Raw genomic sequence first — 21,672 nt, 5'->3', positions numbered from 1 at the left:
GATTATTTCTCACTGCAGCAGAAAGTGCTTCTTTGTCTCTTTCTCCCTGCTGGCAGTGGGAGCACAGCCTGTCCTCTCTGGGCAGCCAGGTCTGTCTGTGTCCAGTTTCTATGTCCAGGCTGTGGTCACTGAGCCTGTCCTCTCTGGGTAGCCAGGTCTGTCTGTGTCCAGATTCTATGGTGAGATTGTGATCATAGCCCCTGAAACAGTACAGGCTCAGCTTTTCCATACTCTCTCATTCTCTCTCCTTTGTTCTTTCCCTTTGTCTGCACTAACACAGTGATTCCAGGCCCACACCACAGCTATGGGTGACTGCAGCATGCTCGTGGTATAAGACTGCACTCCGACAGGAAGAACTGCACAGTCCAGGCCCCGAACGCTGGGCTATCAAAGCTCATGTTTACAGTTCAGCTTGGTGAATTTGCAAGGCATAATCTGCCTTGCCATGTTTTCCCATCTGATACAGTGACTTATCTGATGGAGCACAGCTGGGTTTATATGGCTTTTTACATTGTATGCTACTGCAATTGGCCCAATCTGGGGAAAAAATAATAAGTTCAGTGCTGGCATAAGCAACTTTGAAAGTGAAAACGTTACTGCTTGAACAGTACGGGGCACTACTATCCAATACCATTATGAAGAATCTTTCTTAATTGTAATAGAAGTTATTGCAGTAGTAGCTGCAGTATCCAAAGTAGTAGTAATAGCAGTTGCAGTAAAAGTCCTTTAGTAGTGTGTCTTAACCAAAAGGATTTCCAGAGACCAGGGCAAAATGAAAGCTGCTGACAGGCTGACCTTTAATCAGAAACAAGGCTGCCTCTGTTTCACGAAGAGCAATACAGACTAAACCACATGTTTGCAAATGATGCCTCTTCCAGCTCTGGTCATCCTCCTAGTGAATGACCGGCTCAAATTCCAGGGTTCCTCTGGACAGGCTGCAGAGCGACTGGGCTGAACCTCTGGCCAGTGGTTGACCAGGCCACGGTGCTGTTTCGCCAGATCTCTGAACAAGATCCGAGCTAGAAACGAAAAAGGTTCCTGGAGAGAGAGACTTAAAATTGGAAAATATATGAACTCCAGTAACAAAAATGTAGCAGCTGGGAGTGAGGGGTTGCTCATGATTGCCCTTCTGGAAAGAGGACTGCCCTCTATGAACAGCAGAGCCAAGCCAGGGGTGAAATTCACCCCAGGAATGAGGATCCATGTAAACAGGGCCAGTCTGACTCTCTTTCTCAGTCCTAACCCTTGACCCTAGTCCCATACATACTTCTGACCCAAACGTTAGCCCAATATGTGAGTTTCAAAGCTCCAGACCCTGTGTCCTCACCTCTACTTGTAGCCCTAAACCCTATCGTCAACCCTGATTCTAAGCGTGACCCCTGACCCCTAGCGGGGGTTCGCCCATCGCTCGACGTGCAGCTGCAGCTGGGAGGGCCCCCACCAGCCAGGAAATACATGATCTCACCTCTCCTACGCACCTCCATCAACAAACACTCGAACCTCTTCAGCCTCGCCGCAGAGCTGGCCTCTCAGTCAGGGCTAACAAGCTCATCATTGAGCGTTGTGCCTGAACCAGCCCCTCTCCAGGGCTAATTGTGGGCTCTCGTCTGCCTGCACTCAGCTAGAGTGCCCTCCTGCCCTCCTCTGTCCTGAAGAGGCTTGGGGGGTCGTTGAGCTGCTCTTCAGCAGAACTGGTAATGAGGGCTGGATTGCACTAACGAGAGGGGACGAGTCCTGTCTGATCCACAGCGCCACTGATCTGGGGCTTTGAAGAAGGAAGAATCTGAGTTCTGGGACTGTAGCTCCTATTGTAACTGGACTGTTCTACTGTACTGGGACTGTAGCTCCTATTGTAACTGGACTGTTCTACTGCACTGGGACTGTAGCTCCTATTGTAACTGGACTGTTCTACTGCACTGGGACTGTAGCTCCTATTGTAATGGGACTGTTCTACTGTAATGGGACTGTAGCCCCTATTGTAACTGGACTGTTCTACTGCACTGGGACTGTAGCTCCTATTGTAACTGGACTGTTCTACTGCACTGGGACTGTAGCTCCTATTGTAACTGGACTGTTCTACTGCACTGGGACTGTAGCTCCTATTGTAACTGGACTGTTCTACTGCACTGGGACTGTAGCCCCTATTGTAACAGGACTGTTCTACTGCACTGGGACTGTAGCCCCTATTGTAACAGGACTGTTCTACTGCACTGGGACTGTAGCCCCTATTGTAACTGGACTGTTCTACTGCACTGGGACTGTAGCCCCTATTGTAACAGGACTGTTCTACTGTACTGGGACTGTAGCCCCTATTGTAACTGGACTGTTCTACTGCACTGGGACTGTAGCCCCTATTGTAACAGGACTGTTCTCCTGCACTGGGACTGTAGCCCCTATTGTAACGGGACTGTTCTACTGCACTGGGACTGTAGCCCCTATTGTAACGGGACTGTTCTACTGCACTGGGACTGTAGCTCCTATTGTAACTGGACTGTTCTACTGCACTGGGACTGTAGCCCCTATTGTAATGGGACTGTTCTACTGTAATGGGACTGTAGCTCCTATTGTAACAGGACTGTTCTACTGTACTGGGACTGTAGCCCCTATTGTAACGGGACTGTTCTACTGCACTGGGACTGTAGCCCCTATTGTAACGGGACTGTTCTACTGCACTGGGACTGTAGCCCCTATTGTAACAGGACTGTTCTACTGCACTGGGACTGTAGCTCCTATTGTAACAGGACTGTTCTACTGTACTGGGACTGTAGCCCCTATTGTAACGGGACTGTTCTACTGCACTGGGACTGTAGCCCCTATTGTAACGGGACTGTTCTACTGCACTGGGACTGTAGCCCCTATTGTAACGGGACTGTTCTACTGCACTGGGACTGTGGCTCCTATTGTAACGGGACTGTTCTACTGTACTGGGACTGTAGCCCCTATTGTAACAGGACTGTTCTACTGCACTGGGACTGTAGCCCCTATTGTAACGGGACTGTTCTACTGTACTGGGACTGTGGCTCCTAATCTTGGAATGTGGCCTCGTACAATGCGGTAACGGTGAAATTAAATGTAATCAGCAATTATCATGGAACTGAAGACGGGGAACTAAGATCGCTTTGTTTTTGGCCAGGAAGACGTCATCACGGGGATGGTGGCATTTTTCCTCTTTTTAAAAACATTCCCTTTGTAAAACCTGCACAGCTGCAGCTCCCCAGAGCTCCCCGGTCCTGGCCAGCTCTGGCCTTAAAAGGAGCTGCCGTCCGAGAGCCCAACCTCGGAAAACTCCATTCCAGCCATCCTGGAGCGCGGTCCCCCGTGGCACCGGTGCAGTGCCAGCCTTCCCGCCTTAAAGGGCCAGCGAGCATCTGGCCACCCTCTTCTTGGAATTCCCACTGGCATGGCCCCCTCCCTGCCCAGTTGTCTGGTGTTCCCATCATACCTCTGTGCCTGTAATCTATAGTCTTCTGCACGATCGTTCTCCAGATTTTTTAAACAGATCTAAGCGGGCTGGGCCACACTGACCCAGTCCGGGTGGGGTACCTTGTCGATTCCTGTCGTACACTTGCTGGCCCCAGCATTAGGCTTTTACACTCACTGGACAAAATGTTAGAAACCCCATCCCTCTTCTGAATCACAGGGCCGCTGTGAGCAGCTGGGACAGGCTGTGGCCTGATAGATTCCTCAGGGAATTTTTCTGGAGGTTTCGGCAGCCCAGTCCCATCCCATTCCTGCAGCAGGACGGCCTTCAGCTGGGGGTGTGAGGAGGGTGGTGGTGTGTGGGGACTGAACTGGACAGGTCCACTGGTTCCACTGGAGATCGTTCTGTTCAGTAATTCTGTGCAGTACTAGTAGGAGATGGAGCAGTACTCTCTCAGGTAGGGGGCAGTGTGAGCCCCTGCAGACTCTCTCCCTGTTGCTCCAGCGCCCTGTGCTCTTGATCTCTCACACCCTGCAGGCAGGGCTACTGATCACAGCATGGTGCAGATGGAGCAGTACTTTGTTTTTCAGGCAGGGGGCAGTGTGAGGCCCTGCAGGCTCTCTGTGTGTTGCTCTAGCGCCCTGTGCTCTTGATCTCAAATGCTGCAGTAAGGCTGATCACAGTGTGGTGGAGATGGAGCAGTACGCTCCTTCACAGGTAGGGGGCAGTGCGAGCCCCTGCTGGCTCCCAGGCCGATGCTCCAGCGCCCTGTGCTGTTGATCTCTCACACGCTGCAGGGAAGGCTGGTGATCCCAGCGTGGCGCAGACGGAGCAGGGCTGGAGCGTGCTGCAGGCACTTTGCCAGGTTCTTCCTCGCTTCCCTAATACAAGTTTGCCTTAATTGGCATTCAGCTCTGGCCTGGAGCAAAAAATAAATCTTAAAAGTTAAAAAACTTAAAGCTCATCTTAATGACATGACTTGGATCCAGTTCAGGGCTGCTGCTGGGCGGGGGCGATGGTGGTAGGGGGGGTGAGGTTCGTCTCTCTCCTGCAGCACGAGTCGGTGGCTCGGTGCTCGTGGTGCCCCTGTGGAGCACAACCAATCGATCAATCCATCAATCACTCAGTGACTTGGATTTGATGTGCTATAATGCCCTTCACACCAGTTTGCCACAGAGCACTTTACAGAATGGCACAGCAGTTTACAATGACGAGTAACAACAGCTGACCCAGGCACTGGGGGAAACTGGACTGGGACCGTGTCAGAGCTGGGACCTCTCTGTGCCGGGTGTGTGTGTGTGTGTCAGAGCTGGGATCCCTCTGTCCCGGTCGTGTGTGTGTGTGTGTGTGTGTGTGTGTGTCAGAGCTGGGATCCCTCTGTCCCGGCTGTGTGTGTGTGTGTGTGTCAGAGCTGGGATCCCTCTGTCCCGGGTGTGTGTGTGTGTGTCAGAGCTGGGATCCCTCTGTCCCGGGTGTGTGTGTGTGTGTGTGTGTGTGTGTGTGTGTGTGTGTGTGTCGCAGCTGGGATCCCTCTGTCCCGGGTGTGTGTGTGTGTGTCAGAGCTGGAATCCCTCTGTCCCGGGTGTGTGTGTGTGTGTCAGAGCTGGGATCCCTCTGTCCCAGGTGTGTGTGTGTGTGTGTGTGTGTGTGTGTGTGTGTGTCAGAGCTGGGACCCCTCTGTCCCGGGTGTGTGTGTGTGTGTGTGTGTGTGTGTCAGAGCTGGGATCCTTCTGTTCCGGTGTGTGTGTGTGTGTGTGTGTCAGAGCTGGGATCCCTCTGTCCCGTGTGTGTGTGTGTGTGTGTGTGTGTGTGTGTGTCAGACTGGGATCCCTCTGGGGTCAGGGTTGTCCGAGTCCGTCTGTCTGCTCTCTTGGGTTCACGTGTGGCCAGGTTAGAAAGGGCACTGCCAGCAGCCCGGCACTATAACTGACTCCACGTGCTCTACTTCAGACGACAGCACCAGCCTGCATACTCGCCCAGTGGGAGTCCAGGACAGAGGCTCCCGGAAGCTCATTTCTCACTCAAGCCCCTTGCTGCCCTGCGACGCTGCAGATGGGAGAGGAGCGATCATCCCAGCGGGAGGACAGCGGCGCCCCCACCTGCGCGATTTCTGCTCTTCCGCCCTTCCCTCCCGTCCGGGCCTCATGAGCGCGGCTGCCTGGCCACGGTCCTGGGTTAGAATCCAAATTCCTGGCAGCTGAGGGGGCTAAAGCTCAGGGCTTGCTACCAGGAGGTTCCCAGTTCCAACCCTTCCTGTCTCCGTCTCGACCCCGAGCAAGTATGGGCCCCCCCTGTGCTGCCCTTCCAGTCCTCAGTCCTCAAGCGCCCCCTGTCTTTGATCATGCTGTTGTTAAAGATGGGCGAGTGCATTGTTACTGTCTGCATGTGTCACACAGGGCGAAATCACTTGTCCTGAACTGTTCCGTCCCCTGGGGCTGGATCACGGTTTCTGCCGACACAGAGTCTGCACGGAAATCCAGAATTAATTTGACAGATGGCATCATGTAAGGGGAAGGTTGTGATCATGAACAATCTGTCACTGCAAATCTTTCAGCAAACTACCGAGCGAGCGTGTCCATGCCACATGTTTTTAGATTCTTTCCCTGAGTGTTGAAGACGCTGTAGAGGGCTTCATTAGCAGGAGTGCGATGTGATGGAACTCCTTCCTTCAGCCCATTTTCTAACAGCCTTGTCAATTCAGGGTCACAGGGGACCCAGAGCCTATCCCAGCATGCAAGGGGCATGAGTTTGGGTACACCCTGGATGGGACGCCAGTCCATCATGGGGCTTACACACACTCGCACCTGGGCCAGTTGTTTTTCTTAGAAGCCAATTAACACACCAGCATGTCTTTGGGAGGAAACTGGAGCACCTGGAGGAAACCCATGGTAACACAGGGAGAACATGCAAACTCCACACAGACAGCGCCCTATGTCCAGAAATGAACCCAGGGCCCAGGCGCTCCGAGGCAGCAATGCCAACTGCTGTGCCACCATGCCACCCATAATGGAACCCCTCCTTAATAACAGTACGACGCCTCACTGATGGTGAGAAATGCTTCATTGTTTCCTGCTGTCAGAGAAAGCCGAGAAATGCCTTGTTAATATGAGTGCATCTTTAAGACGAGCACCTGCAGTCATTTTGCAAAGCAGGTCCCTGCTGGCCATGATTCAGGATCACTGGGGCTCATCCTCCTGGTTTCACACTGGAGGCCGGATAAATCCATATCTCTCCCACATCGGGGCAGTTCGTCTCCTCCCCTGCAGGGCTGCCCCGTTGCTACTGCTTTTCTGCACCAGTACCTGATGACCAGGGACCTTTTCTTAATTTAGCAACCAATTGATTTGATTAGGGTCCTTCAAAGCTCCGCTGGAACAAGATCCTGCAAGCCCTGTGGCTCTCCAGGACTGGACTGCAGGTCCTGTGGCTCTCCAGGACTGGACTGCAGGCCCTGTGGCTATCCAGGACTGAACAGCAGACTCTTGAACTGGGGAAAGTCGGTAAATTGGTCCAAATAAACCAATAAGGATGATCTTATTCATTTTGTTTGACTAGTGCTTCAGGTCTTTAAGAGTGGAGTTGCAATGAAAGCCTGCAGACACACTCCGGGCTCTCCTGACTGGAGATGGACCACTCTGACCAAAATGGCTGATTATTAAAGGGCTGCGTACTTCACTCCGTTCCCTGGTCAGCGGATCCACTCCGGGCGTTTGGCCGATTCTTTTGCAGTTTGGACAGGCTTCCATCGGAGGCAGAGGAAGACTCTCCTGTAGCCATTGTCTTTGCTGCAGTCCGCCGGGAATCGCTGTGGCCCGGACGGATTAGAGCACGCATTGTTTCTGTAGGGCCGTTATTTTTATCGGCAGATTTGGAAAACATAGCAAAACAATGAAAGAACCACAACTATGGCCAAAAAAGGCTAGAGAGCAGACGGGAGAAGGAGACGCAGAAGAGGGAGGGGGCGTGGGTGGGTTCAGAGAGGAGAGAGGAGATCCCACCACGGATCTGCGTAATCCCGGCAAATCTCTTCCCATAAGAACAATTCCCGCTCTGGAGCAAAGCCCTGTGTGGCGTTAGCCCAGGGGTGTCTGTTCCAGATCCGGTGTTGTCTGGTTTTAGTTCCACCCATGCCCTCGCTTACACAGCTGGTCTAATTAATTAATTAACAGCCCAGCTGTAGTACTTCTTCCTAAGGTGGTTCGTAGGTCACTGTACCTTGAATCAAGTGAGTGTTTTCGTTAAATAATCAATGGTTAAAGACCTTACGTAATGTCCTGTATGGGTCTACATAAGGAAATAATTAGGCTAATTGTTTAATTGATGCTGACGGCTGGAAAAAGACTGTCAGACACCAGCTGTAGAGTGTCTCTGCCTCCCCTCCCTGTCCTGTGGAACAGATTTGTTTGACTGCTGCTAATCTCCTGAACGCAATCTGATGCTTGGGGATTGAGGTGCAGGTTAGTTTTACTTACCAATCCATTGAGCCAGATCCTTTAGCTCTTCCTGGTTTAATGACCAAGCTGGGCTGACCAGCTGGAGGTTTGGAGCTGCGGGACTCTGGTTACTGGCCTGCAGTTTACACTGCTCACCAGCAGGGGGAGCTCTCTCCCACTGTTGCACTGCTCCTGATCCTACAGTCTGGACAGGACAGGTGGGCAGGCACGATGGCCGTGGACTGGAATCTGTTTTCTCCATCACCCTGTTGATAGAGCTCAGAGCCACACCTGCTTATGTGTCAATTCTACATATCGCTGGTCATCTTTCAGCGGCTGTTTACACTGGTAAAAGATGATTATTATTGTCGAGAGAGAAATATACAGCACAGTGGCAGATCGATTGATTAAGCGACAGAAATGAAGAGAGACAGAGAGACATTGACAGACGGATGGAGAAGTAGGATAGATAGAGGGACCCTGCGGTGGTTCAGTAGATTAGATCGCTCAGTGCCTTTTAATCCAATAGATTCCTTCAGTATCAACAGACCTGATGGGTTTACAGCTCCTTGGCAATACTGATAAGGATAAAGCGTCAGTCCTTATCAGTCAACATCAGTCCGTGGTGGCCAGAACCCGCCGCACTTGAGGATGAGAGTTCAGCTGGCGCATTTTAAACACGTCCCGGACAATTCAAATCCCCCCCCAGGTGGATTTTGCTCAAGGCCTGTTAAGGTAGGAGGAGCCCACTGTGTCTTGTTCCATTTTGTGTATTAGATCTCCGCAACAGTTGTCCCCATCAAGATCAGACCCCCGCTGAGACATGGGCCGCGCCCTGTGCGGCTGTTACCTGTCACGCCCGACATCCCTCCCTAGAGGGCGCTCCACTGCTCCCGTTATTGTTCGTGTGATTAAGCTCTCCAGGTGTACCCTTTTAGTGTTATTATTTAAAGACCAGCTCCTCCAGTCCTCGGGGCTCATCATGAGGGTAAGGATGTCGCGAGGCCCGCCTGGCACCAGGAAACCCTACGTCCGTCTCCTGAGGGCATAGGCCTCATCCCCGACACCTCCCGCTCCCTGAGCCCAGGGTCTGGAGGATCTCGCCCCGTCACCCTTGGACCTCCATGTTTCGTTTGTCCGTGTGCTCCCCCCTCCCGGGGATTTTAACTTTGTCGCGTCCCAGGATGGATTTCTAGTTGATGGACTCTCGGATTGTGCTTTGACCTGCCCTTGGACCCGTTTGGATTTGGATGCCGTTTTGTCTTCCCCGTACACTATCTCACGGACTGTCACTATTATTTTGTGCACTATTAAACCCCTGTGTGTTCCCTTTTACCACGCCTCCTGTTTTCTCCAGCTCTTACCGCATCGCATAGGGTCTTCTACAAGATCTGACACGGATTTCAGTCCGTGTTCGTGACATTACCAGTGTTCTGAACATCCCGATGCACTGCAAGTGGATCCGCTCTGGGTTTTCGCTAGCTGCAGGGCTCTCCTTTACAAATCAGTACCACAGGCTGCCTTATTTGGAGGCCACCTCCTCTTTTGGAGCAGATTTGCACAGTCGCCATTAATGTTGTGTCTTTGCTGCCTTGTCAGTACAGTCTGCACCGGAGCCCGGCAGCTGGTAAATCCTGGAGTGGCTCAAACTGCTGGGCAGCAGGAGTCCCCGGTGGCCTCGCTGAGTGAAGAGTGAAAGTGTTTGTGCTGCCACGTGCCTTTCGGTTCCCAGTTTTTCCAGGGAGCTCACCCTCGGCCAGTCTCCTCGGCCCTCACACACGGACGCGCTCACGCACACTCGCGCGGGACTGGCGGGGGCCCAGGCCAGGGGGATGTGTCACTGGAGAAAACTCCTGGAAGAATCGTTTCCCCATCACTCACCCCTGAACAGCAGAGGAAAAGAGGCAGACGGGGGGTGTCTGAGTATGTCTGTGTGAGATGTGTTAGTGTGCGTTTATGGGCGACTCTGAGTGTGCGCAGCGGTGAGTCAGCGCTCGTGTCTGTGTATGAGCGTGAAAACATGGAACTGTGTCAGTGTGTGTGCACGGGTGTCTGTGTGAGGGTGTGTGATAGCATTAACAGGTTGATCCACTGAAACAATGTTGGCAAGAAAGTGTACAGCTGATTTGTTTATTCCGAGAGCAGCTCAGCCGCAGGAGAGAGGGGAGAGTGGAGGTCTGATCGCCCTCTGCCCGTGTCTTTCCACGGATTCGGGGAGGGCCTTTCCTTGAGACTCCGAGTTCGGAAAGAGAGCGTTCTTCCCGAAACTTTCAGGCTATCAGTCCAAGTTCTAATACACAGACGGAGGTTTCGGAAAAGCTTTGAAAAATGGAAAAATCCCTTTGAGCAAGAAATCAAAGTAATAATAAGCAAATATATCTACATTTTTATATGTGTGTTTATGAAAAGTGAAGTGCCTGGAGGACACTATGAATGCTCTGGGTTGAAAGGCGCTATATGCAAATAAAATTGATTGGTAGACTTTAAGAGATCTTACAAATGGAACAAATTCTATTCCTTCCAACATTCAATTGGCTGCATGTCTCTCTCCCTATGTACTAACAGGGATGGAAATAAGAGTTTAACTGAATAGCAGTTGGGTCCATTTCAGTTTTTTTTCCATCTCAGCTGTTAAGTTCTTTGTACAATCCCTCCAGATGAAACAGGCAGCCCGACATGTGCAGCCCGGCTATTTTTAACCGGATGCTAGTGCCACATCTGTCTGTGCTAAATCACTTACAACAGGGTAACAAGCATGAGGTGCTGGCTGCCATACAAGAGCCCCGCGGCTGGCAAAAAACCTGGAGCGGATCAGCCCGCTGTGCAACGGGAGTGCGGCGGCGGTGTGTTCAAGTGTGTCACGCAGCAGTGCGCGAGCCTGTCGCCGCTCAGGGGCTGTGTGTGTGTCTGTCACTGAGGCACCAGCTTTCCCACCAAACTCGGCGGGCGCTTTCTGCAAGGAGTGGGTGTGGGAGTCTTTGTGTGTGTCTGTGTGCTTCCGTCTCCTGCGCAGTGCAGGGAGAGGGAGGCAGAGGCGAGCAGGCGGTAGGAGAGAGGGAGAGAGAACAGAGGAGGACAGGAGAGGAGGGGGAGGCTGCAAGCTCCACCCCCCCCCTCCTCTCCCTCCCTCCTCCCTCCCTCTCTCCCAGACGGAGAGCCCGTTATTTGACCAGAGCGACAGCAGAAGGCGGCGGGGACCTGCAGTGCTCTCTGCCTTCTCTCTCCCTCCGTCTGCCCCTCTCCAGACGCCCTGCCTTGGGCTCTGTCCACACCCCCGGGTGACAGCCGTGGAGATTGCTCACTCGTTCCGTCTGGGAAGTGCCGGATCAGTGGGATTTGCTTGGAGTGGCTGGCGGATGACATCTGGACACGCGCGAGCCGGGTTTTTATTTCTGCCTTTCGGAAGCCTTGGTTTTTCCCTTGTTGCCCGGCGGAGGAGGAGGAGGAGGGGGACCGGTCCGGCGCCCTGCCCGTCTCTTGCCCGCCTCGCGTCCAGTGCCATGATCAGAGGTGGCAGCCCTGCTGGCAGCGACCTGGGCACAGCATGAAGGGAGGGCACCACCACAGGGGCTGCGCGTGCCAACACTTGTTCCGGAAAGTACTGGCAAAGTGCGGCTGCTGTTACGCCAGGGTGCGAGGTCAGTGATGGGCATCTTCTTCTTGTTATAGGAATTGTTGCAATTATTTTACCTGAGGTCCCAGCGCGTGTGTGTGTGTGTGTATCTGGGGGTTCCTCAGTCTACCCCCCCCAGTTCTCTCCAGCTTGCGTCCCGTCCTGCTCTCCAGCCTCCTCCTCGGCCGTCTCGGGTGCTGTGTTTATTTTCTTTAGCCCTCCGGTCTGGCCAGACCCCCCTCCCGCCTGCTCTCCTGCTCCTCCAGGTTTTTCGGAGTGGAGCAACAGATGTCCGCCCCTGGTCTCGCCCACCCCCCCACCCTGGCACGGTTAGAATAGACCTCTGTGTTTTAACATCGGGGGGGGGGGGGGCGGCAGGCGTGGGGCGCCCCCGTTCACGCTGCGGGACAGCCAATCAAAGTGCGATCGGCACCCCTCCCTGTGGAGGAGCGCTCGAACACGTCCGCTCCCTTCTGCAGGCAGGGAGGCTGCGGGGGTCGTCCTCGCGTGTGGCGTCTTCAGACCGGGTCTTAGCGTGCCGCCGGTCCTGCCAGCTGTCCCGGCTCGCTCCGCGATGTGTTGTGGGGGGGGTTGAAGTTGGGGAGCTGACTCATTGCGCCCAGAAGAACATTGTTGCCCCGCTTCTGCCCTGTCTCCTCACTCTCCCGAGGAGAGCGTGACTCCTGGTGCAGAGCAGACAGATCCACTTCCAGGGCTTGCTGGGGCCCCTGGGCTCTCTGGTACGAGCTGCGCCAAGCCGCCAGGAAGACAGCTGAGATGCTTTCGTGCTGTTAGAGACTCAGGGTTGTCCAGAATGCTGGAACTTTCCACTGCTTTATGAACTCCCACAGCTTGCGGTGAAACCTGGAATGGCTCAGATTGCTATGGCGTGGGAGTGCTCTGGGTTTCGCCACATGTAGCGCAGAGCCCATTTGAGATACACTTGTGCTCACCCAGGCCACGGAAGCTCAGGATAACATGCATTAAAAATCCATTCCGGATATTAGTTTGCTCCCTGTGTCTGGATCACCGGGCGTCTGCAGGGTAACTGGGGTGTTTAGACAGGCTGTGTGTGTTGTGTATGCAGGCTCATTTACAGATGTGCTCTATTCGTGAAAAAGCTGCACACCTCTGTCTGCGGGAGCTCCAGACTGCCTGAGAGTTTTGATTCCTCTCTGCGCCTCGCCCTACCATCGCTGGTCTCATTTGGAGCCCCAGTACCTCCTCAGTTGGGACAAACTGAGGGACAGGGCGGCAGAAGGACAGAGGGACCGGCAGAGAAAGACAGAGAGACAGGGACAGAGGGACAGAGAGACAGCGTGAGAGAGACAGCGAGACAGAGATAGAGGGAGAGAGACAGTGGGAGAGAGACAGAGAGACTGAGAGGGAGAGAGACTGCAATAGAGGGAGAGAGACCGCGTGAGAGAGACTGGGATGGAGGGAGAGAGACAGGAAGTGAAGGACAGAGAGATGGAGAAAAGGGAGAGAGAAGGAAGGAACAGGGAGGAAATATGGAGCTGTGAAATGAGAGAGGGGTCCCAGTCCTGTTGCACAAAACTTCACAGTATAGTAGCTGCATAACACTGGTGTGCTTCAGATTTTTTAGCCAAGTGCTAAAAGTGTTCTGTGTTCGCTGTTGTAATTCATAACATATTGAACTGGCAATTGAACAGGATATGGCTTTGGACGATTTGAATTGCATGAATTGGAGTGGAATAAATACTTATTCCTCATTAACAATGACAGCAAAGTTACTTCAGCTGAAAAAAAACACACTGTTTATGAGAAGTGTTTTTCAGGGATTCCTATTGGATGATGAGTCCAATCGCCCCACCCATTGCCCTGTGATGGACACATGGGCGTGACCCCCTATCCCCTGTTGAACTGATTGCATCACCTTGCAATAATGAGCACATTGCACACATCCTCTGAGGGGTGTGAAGTCACAGCCAGATTGCTCTCAAAACAGGGCCATAGTGCAGTGGGTAAACAGGCTCGAGTGTACGGCAGCCATGTGCAGTTTCCTCTTTAGCGATGTGGACTGGTGGGATTGCGGGTTCAGATCCCAGATGAGGCATGGCTCTTTTAGGCTTGAATAGGGTACTTCACTCAGAGTGCTCCAGTAAACTACCTTGCTTTAGAAGTGAGTCTCCAGGCCATCATTATAAACAAGGATTTGTTCTCAAGGGACCTGGTCAAATGAGCGGATCACTTATGCAGTCAGTATAATGTCATAGAGCAGGAGTGGACATCCCTGATCCTGGAATGCTGGGTTCCTTCTGGTATAAAGAGACAGCTTTTCATTTAAGACCTGGAAATCACAGTCAATTGGACCTTTTATGCATTTAATTGATACACTTAAATCAATTACAGTCTGAGTTGGAAAACCAGAAACAGACTCTGCACGGCAAGACCTGAGCTGCCCACTCCTGTCCCAGTGTTCCCAGTGTATCCAGGCCATGGCAACACTCAGAATCGTCTGTACTTTGGTCTCCAAGATGCTGTCCAGCAAGTATTCTAGGTCTCTCTTAACCTCCAGCCTCATGAAGAACGAGGAAGTGCTTCAACTTGTTAAATTAAGCTCAAAACGATTTCAATTAAGTAGACATTATGCCCCTCTAGGACTGGAACTGTGCCCCCTGCCCTATAGCCATCCACAAGTAAAAGGTAGATAACCATTCATAGGGGCAGCACATTAGTGCAGTGGCTCACAGAGCCAGGGTCCTGGGTTCAGGACCAGACCTGGGGTGCTGTCTGTATGGAGTTCGCAAGTTCTCCCTATGTTCATGTGGGTTTCCTTCAGGTGTTACGGTTTCCTTCCAGAGTCCAAAGACTGTGTCTGCGTTGTCTGTGTCTGTGTGTGCCCTGTGATAGACTGGCGTCCCTTCCAGGCTGTGTCCTGTCGTGTGTCCATTGCTTGCTGAGATAAGCTCCACCTGCCCCGCAACCCTGTATTAGAAGAAAGTGCATAGATGGCTAACCATTCATAATCACCCTTAACCCCCACCTAACAGTGTCAGAAGCTCTGCTGTGACAGATCCTGGCTGCTGTTGCAGGTACTCATGGACCTGTTCTGCATTTAGGAACAATAGTCATAAGCAACATGAAAACTGTTACAGCTTTGTTTGTGGAGAAAGCAACCAGTTGATGTCACTGCCCGCTCCCTGAACATAATGCTTAATCATGGATTCTAGTTCTGAAAGACAATCCCCTCTCTCCCCATTTTTGCTGTGGTGTACTGCCTTCTAAGTCTCCTCCACTGGAAGTTAAAATCTCCCCCACGCTATTGGCCATACTACTCTGGTGATTGCATAGTATTCCATCTCCGGAAGAGGAAATTAATGGGAAGTGCTTCCAGGGCTGAAATCAGCAGACATGTCTGTACACAGAGAGTGGTGGGAGTCTGTAACAAGCTGATCATCCATGCGGTTGAAGCCAATTTGCTGGGATCCTCCAAGATCCTTGAGACTGAGGTCCTCAGACAAGGAGGGGCTGAATGGAGCTCGTGCTGTTTGTAAGCTTTCTGATTATGAGCACAGGCATGCTTTTCCCTGCTGCCCTGCCTTATAACAGTGCACCTATCACCTCCTCTCACCACTCCAGCATTCTGATCCTGCTCCGGAGTGCCTGTGTGCTGAGAAATCTGTTTCTGGTTGGTGGGATCATCTGTGCCATGAGCGCTTTGTAACAGCGGGCTGGTGCTCTTGATCCTGGAATTTGGTGGGGGGTGGGGGGAGGGCATGGCTTTAATAAAGGCCATAAATTCTCTTTAAAGGCATCCAGATGAGCTTTGTGATGAGCTCCGCTCACAGCTGAGGGAGGAGTGCTGTTCTCTGACTTCCGGGCAGCTGGAAGTTAATCTGAATAGAGAACTGGGAGAGATCTGGACTGATCAGCTCATAGACATGATTGTCTGAAGCTGGACAGGCTCTGGAGCTCAAGCAAAACTCTAGGTGACATAATTTGAGTGATTAATGACTTAATTAGTCCTAGTGGTCCCAGTCTTGGGACTACATGGTAGTGTAGTGTTTAGCGTTGCTGCCTCGCAGCACTGGAGCCCTGGGTCCAGTTCCTGGGGTGCTGTCTGTGTGGAGTTTGAATGCTCTCCCTGTGTTCACATGGGTCTCCTCCAGGTGCTCTGGTTTCTTTTTGCAGTCCAAAGACATGCTGGTAAATTAATTGGCTCCTGGGAAAATTGGCCCTGGTGTGAGTGAGTGTCTGTGTCTGTGTGCCTTGTGATGGAAAGGTGTCCTGTCCAGGGAGTAGCCTGCCCTGCACCCTTTGCTTTCTGGGATAGGCGCCAGCTCCCATGCGCCCCTGAATTGGATGAAGTGATAAGGAAATGGAAGGATAGAAGGATCCCAGTCTCCAGTCCTCCATGTTCCTTGACCACAGGCCCTTCCCGCATTCCCACTACTGAGGAATATCCAACAGGAGCCCTTCAACCGGAAAAACTCTGGGATTAGTGCTGGCAGCAGGAAAACAGGGGATCAAGACTCCTGGTGTGCAGCAGTCCGATCCATTCCTGTTCTTGAGGGCTGCCCGCTGTGATGTTTGTCCCTGCACAGTCCCAGAAAGCCCAGTTCTGAATTTCCCAACTTCTCAAACAGTATTGGGAAAACCCACTTCATAAATTCAAGACCAACCATTACAGCTACGAGACCTGTTGTTAGCTGTATCAGAGTGACAACCCGCGAACTGTACTGCTGGTAACTGCGCGAGCAGCTGTTGGAGAGAAAGAGTCCCCGTGGGCCGCTTCAGCGAGCCACGGGGCTGGCGGGGTCCCTGCCCGCTCACCAGGGCCACGGGGAGCAGCAGGAGGCCGTGCCCTCAGCCAGGCCACTGGCACGGGGCTGTGATTCTGGTGGCACCTCACTGGCTTGTGTGGCGCTCGTCCCGCTGCCAAGACACGCCAGAAGGTGACAGAAAAGCACACAGCCAAGAGCAGCGGAAATTCCCATAGGGCAGCTGCCAAGAGATCATTTCCTGTTCGTCTCCCGGGCTCGGAGAAGTCGGGATTCAAAAATAGGACTGGGGGGAAAAAATCCACTCTGAGCTGGGTGACGCAGAGAGACTTCCCTGCTGTTCTTCTGAGGAGCGAGCGAGAGGGTGGGGGAGTTGGGGAGGCAGAGAGAAAGTTGGAGACTTTGAAGAATCCTATATGCCCCCCTTATACCAATCTCACAACAACACATGAGGAAGAAGTCCTCATCAGACATCTCACACAGAGCATCATTTACACACCAGATCTCCTCATCAGACATCTCACACAGAGCACCATTTACACACCAGATCTCCTCATCCAACGCCTCACACAGAGCACCATTTACACACCAGATCTCCTCATCCAACATCTGACACAGAGCACCATTTACACACCAGATCTCCTCATCCAACATCTCACACAGAGCACCATTTACACACCAGATCTCCTCATCCAACATCTCACACAGAGCACCATTTACACACCAGATCTCCTCATCCAACGCCTCACACAGAGCAACAAAGTTATGCAGTTTAGCAAATTACAAAGATTCACCATCCCAAGGGCTAGACATGATGCTAAAATAAATGTCATGACCTCTTCTGCACGTTATGCCATTTTCACCTGTCCCTAGAAAGCATTATGCTTGTGATGATCATGTCTTGTGTAGCAGTCATGAAGGGATTGTGAAGCCATTATGGAGCAACATTCCAGTAAAGCATTTCCAACTGACCGCTTCTGTAAACCCGCAAGCAGAAAAATGCAGTTTAATTCAGCTTCTAGGGAGAGAAGGAGAAAGAAGGGACAGACAGGAGAGGGCAGAGGAGGAAATGGTCATGTTACTTCAATTCAGGTCTGAAAAGGTCAGTTCCTGACACCTAATGCAACCCGGACGGAACCCCCCCCCCCACCCTGACTGCTCCAGCGACTCTGCTCTCGCTGCTGTGGAACAGGGCCATCATGGGCTGGTCGCCACGCTCCGACACAGACCCTGTCCCCCGCTGACCCCTCCTGTCATTCCCCTTGTCTGGAAAGCGGCAGAGTCTGTTGAAGTAGCTGATTGATCAGGGGATCTCGCCCAGCTGTTTCTAAAAGGATCCTAGGTGATCCACTGCCATGTAGTGCAGGGCAAGCTGTTCCAGTAATCCCCGCAGCTCCCTGAACCATATGTCTGAACCATATACACACCTCGATCAACCAACCCATCAACCGATCAGTTGATAAACCAATCAATCAATCTACCAACCAACCCATCAACCAATCAATCAATAGACTAATCAGCCGCCAAACCCATCAACCAATCAATCAATAGACTAATCAACCGACCAACCCATCAACCAATCAATTGATAAACAAATCGACCGACCGATCAATCAGATGTATGAGCAGTAACCCTGCGCTGCTCAGGGTTTCAGTGTAGTCTAGCGATCTGCTGTGTGAGATTATAAGCATGGTGTGTGTGGTGAGGGTAAGGGTCTGCACCCCACAGGTGCCTCCACTGTGCCTGACGCAGGATCAGGAACACCTTCACTCACTTTCCCCATTCTGTTTGTGCAGTTCAGGGCAGATTGGCCTCTTGTCTTCGGGCTTTTGTTCCAACCATGTTCTCACATAGATAACTGACTTAATTATTAACATTGTTGCATTATTAGTAACGAACGCAGTAATAGACCTTAATTGAATTAAAAACAGCCTTATATCTAATTAAGAAAGAAACAGGTTAGTAGTTTATTAAAAAATTTAGGTTGGATCACAAATGAGGAAACTGCATCCCTCCAGGATCAGGAGTCAATATCAGGAATTTTTTCCCATTTGCGCTGTGTAATCGATCATTGTACCACTCCGGTCCAGCAGGCAGTCCAGAGTCCTTAATCACCTAATTAAACTCATTCAGTGCTCAACTGGACAAGTTGAAGTGCTTCCTTGTTCGGGGAGGCCTAGACCGAGACCTGTTGTGCGCCCTGCTGTAGTCCAAGGAAGGCCAGGGGACAGCAGGACGCACCTGCGAGATGCTCTGGGATAACTGAGCACAGTGGACCTTGTATCATGTAGGGGTGCAGCACAGCAGTTTGTCTGTTACTGAGACCAAGCACTGCTGCTGAAGCCTGAATGGATAGGGGAATAACCAGAATACAGAGCTGAAGGGATATTATTAATATCCCTCTGGGAGTGGTCAGGTGTCAGTAATCCTTTGTCTAGAGGCCCACACACCTGTGGATTTCCATTCCAGCCAACTTTATTACCTCGTTAAGGCCTTAATTGACCTGACAGAATACTTGGTTGGAATATTCACATTGCTCCTCCAAAGCCTGGGATTTTATTTTGCTTATGAAAACTTATAGTTACAAGGTATCATCCAATATGTTTAAATAGTTTACTCTGCTCTCTGGGTGGAGTTTGTATGTTCTCCCTGTGTTTGTGTGGGTTTCCTCCCACAGTTCAGAAATATGCTGATAAATGAATTGGTTTCTGGGAATGTTCTGCCTCACTGCCTGTCCTTTTCCAGTATTTCCAGATTCACGATCCCTTCTCCCTCACTGCCTGCCCTTTTCCAGTATTTCCAGATTCATGATCCCTTCTCCCTCACTGCCTGTCCTTTTCCAGTATTCCCAGATTCACGATCCCTTCTCCCACACTGCCTGTCCTTTTCCAGTATTCCCAGATTCATGATCCCTTCTCCCTCACTGCCTGTCCTTTTCCAGTATTCCCAGATTCATGATCCCTTCTCCCACACTGCCTGTCCTTTTCCAGTATTCCCAGATTCATGATCCCTTCTCCCTCACTGCCTGTTCTTTTCCAGTATTCCCGGGCCCACAATCCCTTCTCCTTACTTTCCATTTCGACCTTCTCTTGTTTCCATTTCCGTGAGCAAAGCTATCCCCTGTCTCCTTGAGACGTGGAGACACTTACCAGCAGGATAAAAGCCCATTAAAGCCAAATGATTCAGCACTGAAACACATCACAGCAGCGGGAGACAACAAGCTGCAGAATTCTCCCCCCTCTTGCAGTAACACGTCTCCACTCTCGGCCTCTCGGGCTCGTTATCCTGCTCCGCGGCTCCAGTCTGCAGGCAGCCTGTTTCCAATTAGCTGGAAAGCAGCCCCGTTGTTTACTGACGCGCTGTTTTCTGACTGACTTCTCCCTTCTCTCTGCTTCAGCCAACTTGAACCCCACTGCCATCAACATTCACCCAGCTTGAACCCCAGCACACCCCCAAAGCACCCCTTTTCTAAACACTCCATACACAGGATGCTGAGACAGAGCTGCCCTCAGGTTTAAATACACTTTCGTGGTTTTCTCCACCTCTGGTTTGTGCTTCACTGTTGATCCTGAAGCAGTCCTCTGGGTTGACTTTGTGGGTGACTATGATGATTCTGAACGATCAATTTCTTGGATCAATTCCCCGGTGGCACAGTGGCGCAGTGGTTAGCATTGCTGGGGCCCTGGGTGCACTTTCTGTGGTACTATCTGTGTGGAGTTTGTATGTTCTCCCCATGTTCGTGTGGGTTTCCTCCAGGTGCCCCGGTTTCCTCTTACAGTCCTAAGACTTGTTGGTAGGATAACTGGCTTCTGGGAAAACTGGCCCTGGCATGAATGTCTGTATTTGGTCTCCAATGGACTTGCTCCTGTTGGTTGCTGGAATAGGCTTGGGCTCCTGCATGACACCGAATTGCATAAAGCTCTTAGATAATGGATGTATGGTCAGGTCCCCTCACAATCTTCTCTGGTCAAAACTTAAAAGGTTCAGTTTGTTCAGCCTGTCAGTGCAGGACACTCCCTTCAGACTAAAGAGACTCAGTTCTTTCAGGCTGTCAGTGCAGGACACTCCCTTCAGACTAAAGAGACTCAGTTCTTTCAGGCTGTCAGTGCAGGACACTCCCTTCAGACTAAAGAGACTCAGTTCCTTCAGGCTGTCAGTGCCTGTCACGTGGTGACACATATTGTACCCGATATTCGAAATGAGGTCTTACTAGTGCAGTATAGTTCTATAATTTAAAATATATATCATAACAATTTCTCTTTTAATGGTTTCCTTATAGTGTCTGGAAAATGCAAAGCATGTATGAACATAAACACCAAAGTGCCTTTCATAAGGACCCTCTTCTGGTTCAGTGTTTCCCTGTTCGTATCTTCAAGTTGTGAGGACTCTTACTGCATCTAGTGCTTGGAATATTCAGGTCTTGTCTGTGCCAGTATTGTGACACCACAGGGCATAGCTATCACTTTAGCACACAAAAAGAAGTGTTTCTGTTATTCTTTACTCAAACAGGCCTTGCACAGCTTAATCCCTTAATCGAAGGGAAGTCCACAGCCTGTCCATGTCCTGGACAGACCTGTTGAATCGTCCACATCCTCCCCCATATGTGTCGCTATGGGGCATGGCCATCACTTTAGGGCACAAACCAGGTGCCTCCACTGTGAATGACACCATGTTGTGCTGTTCTTTTCCCCAGTTTACAGGATCTAAAGCTTTTTGAATTTCATGAGGTGCTATTTGCTGATCCTCCTCATTTAGTACTGACTGCAATCTTTACTAGTTTACTAACTACACCGGAATCTAAATAATTAACATAAATTAAGAGGTGCAGTGGTCCCAGTATAGCTCCCTGTGGTAGCCCGCTAATTACATCACCCCAGTCTGAGTATTCACCCCTTATACATACCCCCTGTTTCTATAGTACTGAGTACTGTGATTCTCAGTCCAAAGACACATTAACCCAAATGTATATAGCCTGTAATTTGCAAATTAATCTTTTGTGACGTCCCTTATAAAAAGCCTTCTGAAAATCTAAATATACCATACCATGTGCTCTGTGTTTGTCCATTACTGCTGGCACACGTTCAGAGAACTTGAACAAATTTAGTTAAACAAGACATCCATTGTCTAAATCCATGTTGGCTATCTCTGGAATCCTATTTCCATATAGGTGATCGTCTAGGTCACAGAAGAAGAACATTCAAATATACGAAAGATCACACATGAGAGGAGTTGTTCGACCGATCTATCCCCTTTGGTAGATAGTAGTGAACTGATCTGAGGAGGACATCTGGCTGTGTCTTGAAAGTGACTTGGGTATCAGCCTCAACCACTTGACAGGGCAGTGCGTTCCACCCTCCCACCACCCTTTGTGTAAAGAAATGACTCTTTTCCCCAATTTTAAATGTGCTTCTTCGTAGTTCACACATCTATCCTTGGTCTGTGTTTCAATTTAGGTGTGAT

The 21,672-nt window shown here is 51.1% G+C and overlaps 1 protein-coding gene across 3 annotated transcripts in view; it reads left to right on the top strand.

Moving 5' to 3' along the window:
- arhgef25a (Rho guanine nucleotide exchange factor (GEF) 25a) overlaps window positions 1–21,672 on the top strand; it is a 74,788-nt gene that overhangs the window by 7,103 nt on the left and 46,013 nt on the right. Inside the window, exon 1 of one of the 3 annotated variants that reach the window (XM_069187411.1) lies at window positions 10,854–11,492. The exons of the other annotated variants lie outside the window; for them this stretch is intronic. Within the exon in view, the coding sequence (XP_069043512.1) occupies window positions 11,399–11,492 (94 nt within the window). The 5' untranslated portion in view covers window positions 10,854–11,398. Of the gene's footprint in view, window positions 1–10,853; window positions 11,493–21,672 lie in introns of those variants that run through there. 3 annotated transcript variants of the gene reach the window in all.

The sequence above is a fragment of the Lepisosteus oculatus genome, chromosome 1 (genome assembly GCF_040954835.1).
Source record: "Lepisosteus oculatus isolate fLepOcu1 chromosome 1, fLepOcu1.hap2, whole genome shotgun sequence".
NCBI lineage: Eukaryota > Metazoa > Chordata > Actinopteri > Semionotiformes > Lepisosteidae > Lepisosteus > Lepisosteus oculatus.
The sequence above is the reverse complement of the archived record's forward strand: the minus strand, read 5'-3'. Positions and strand labels throughout refer to the sequence as shown.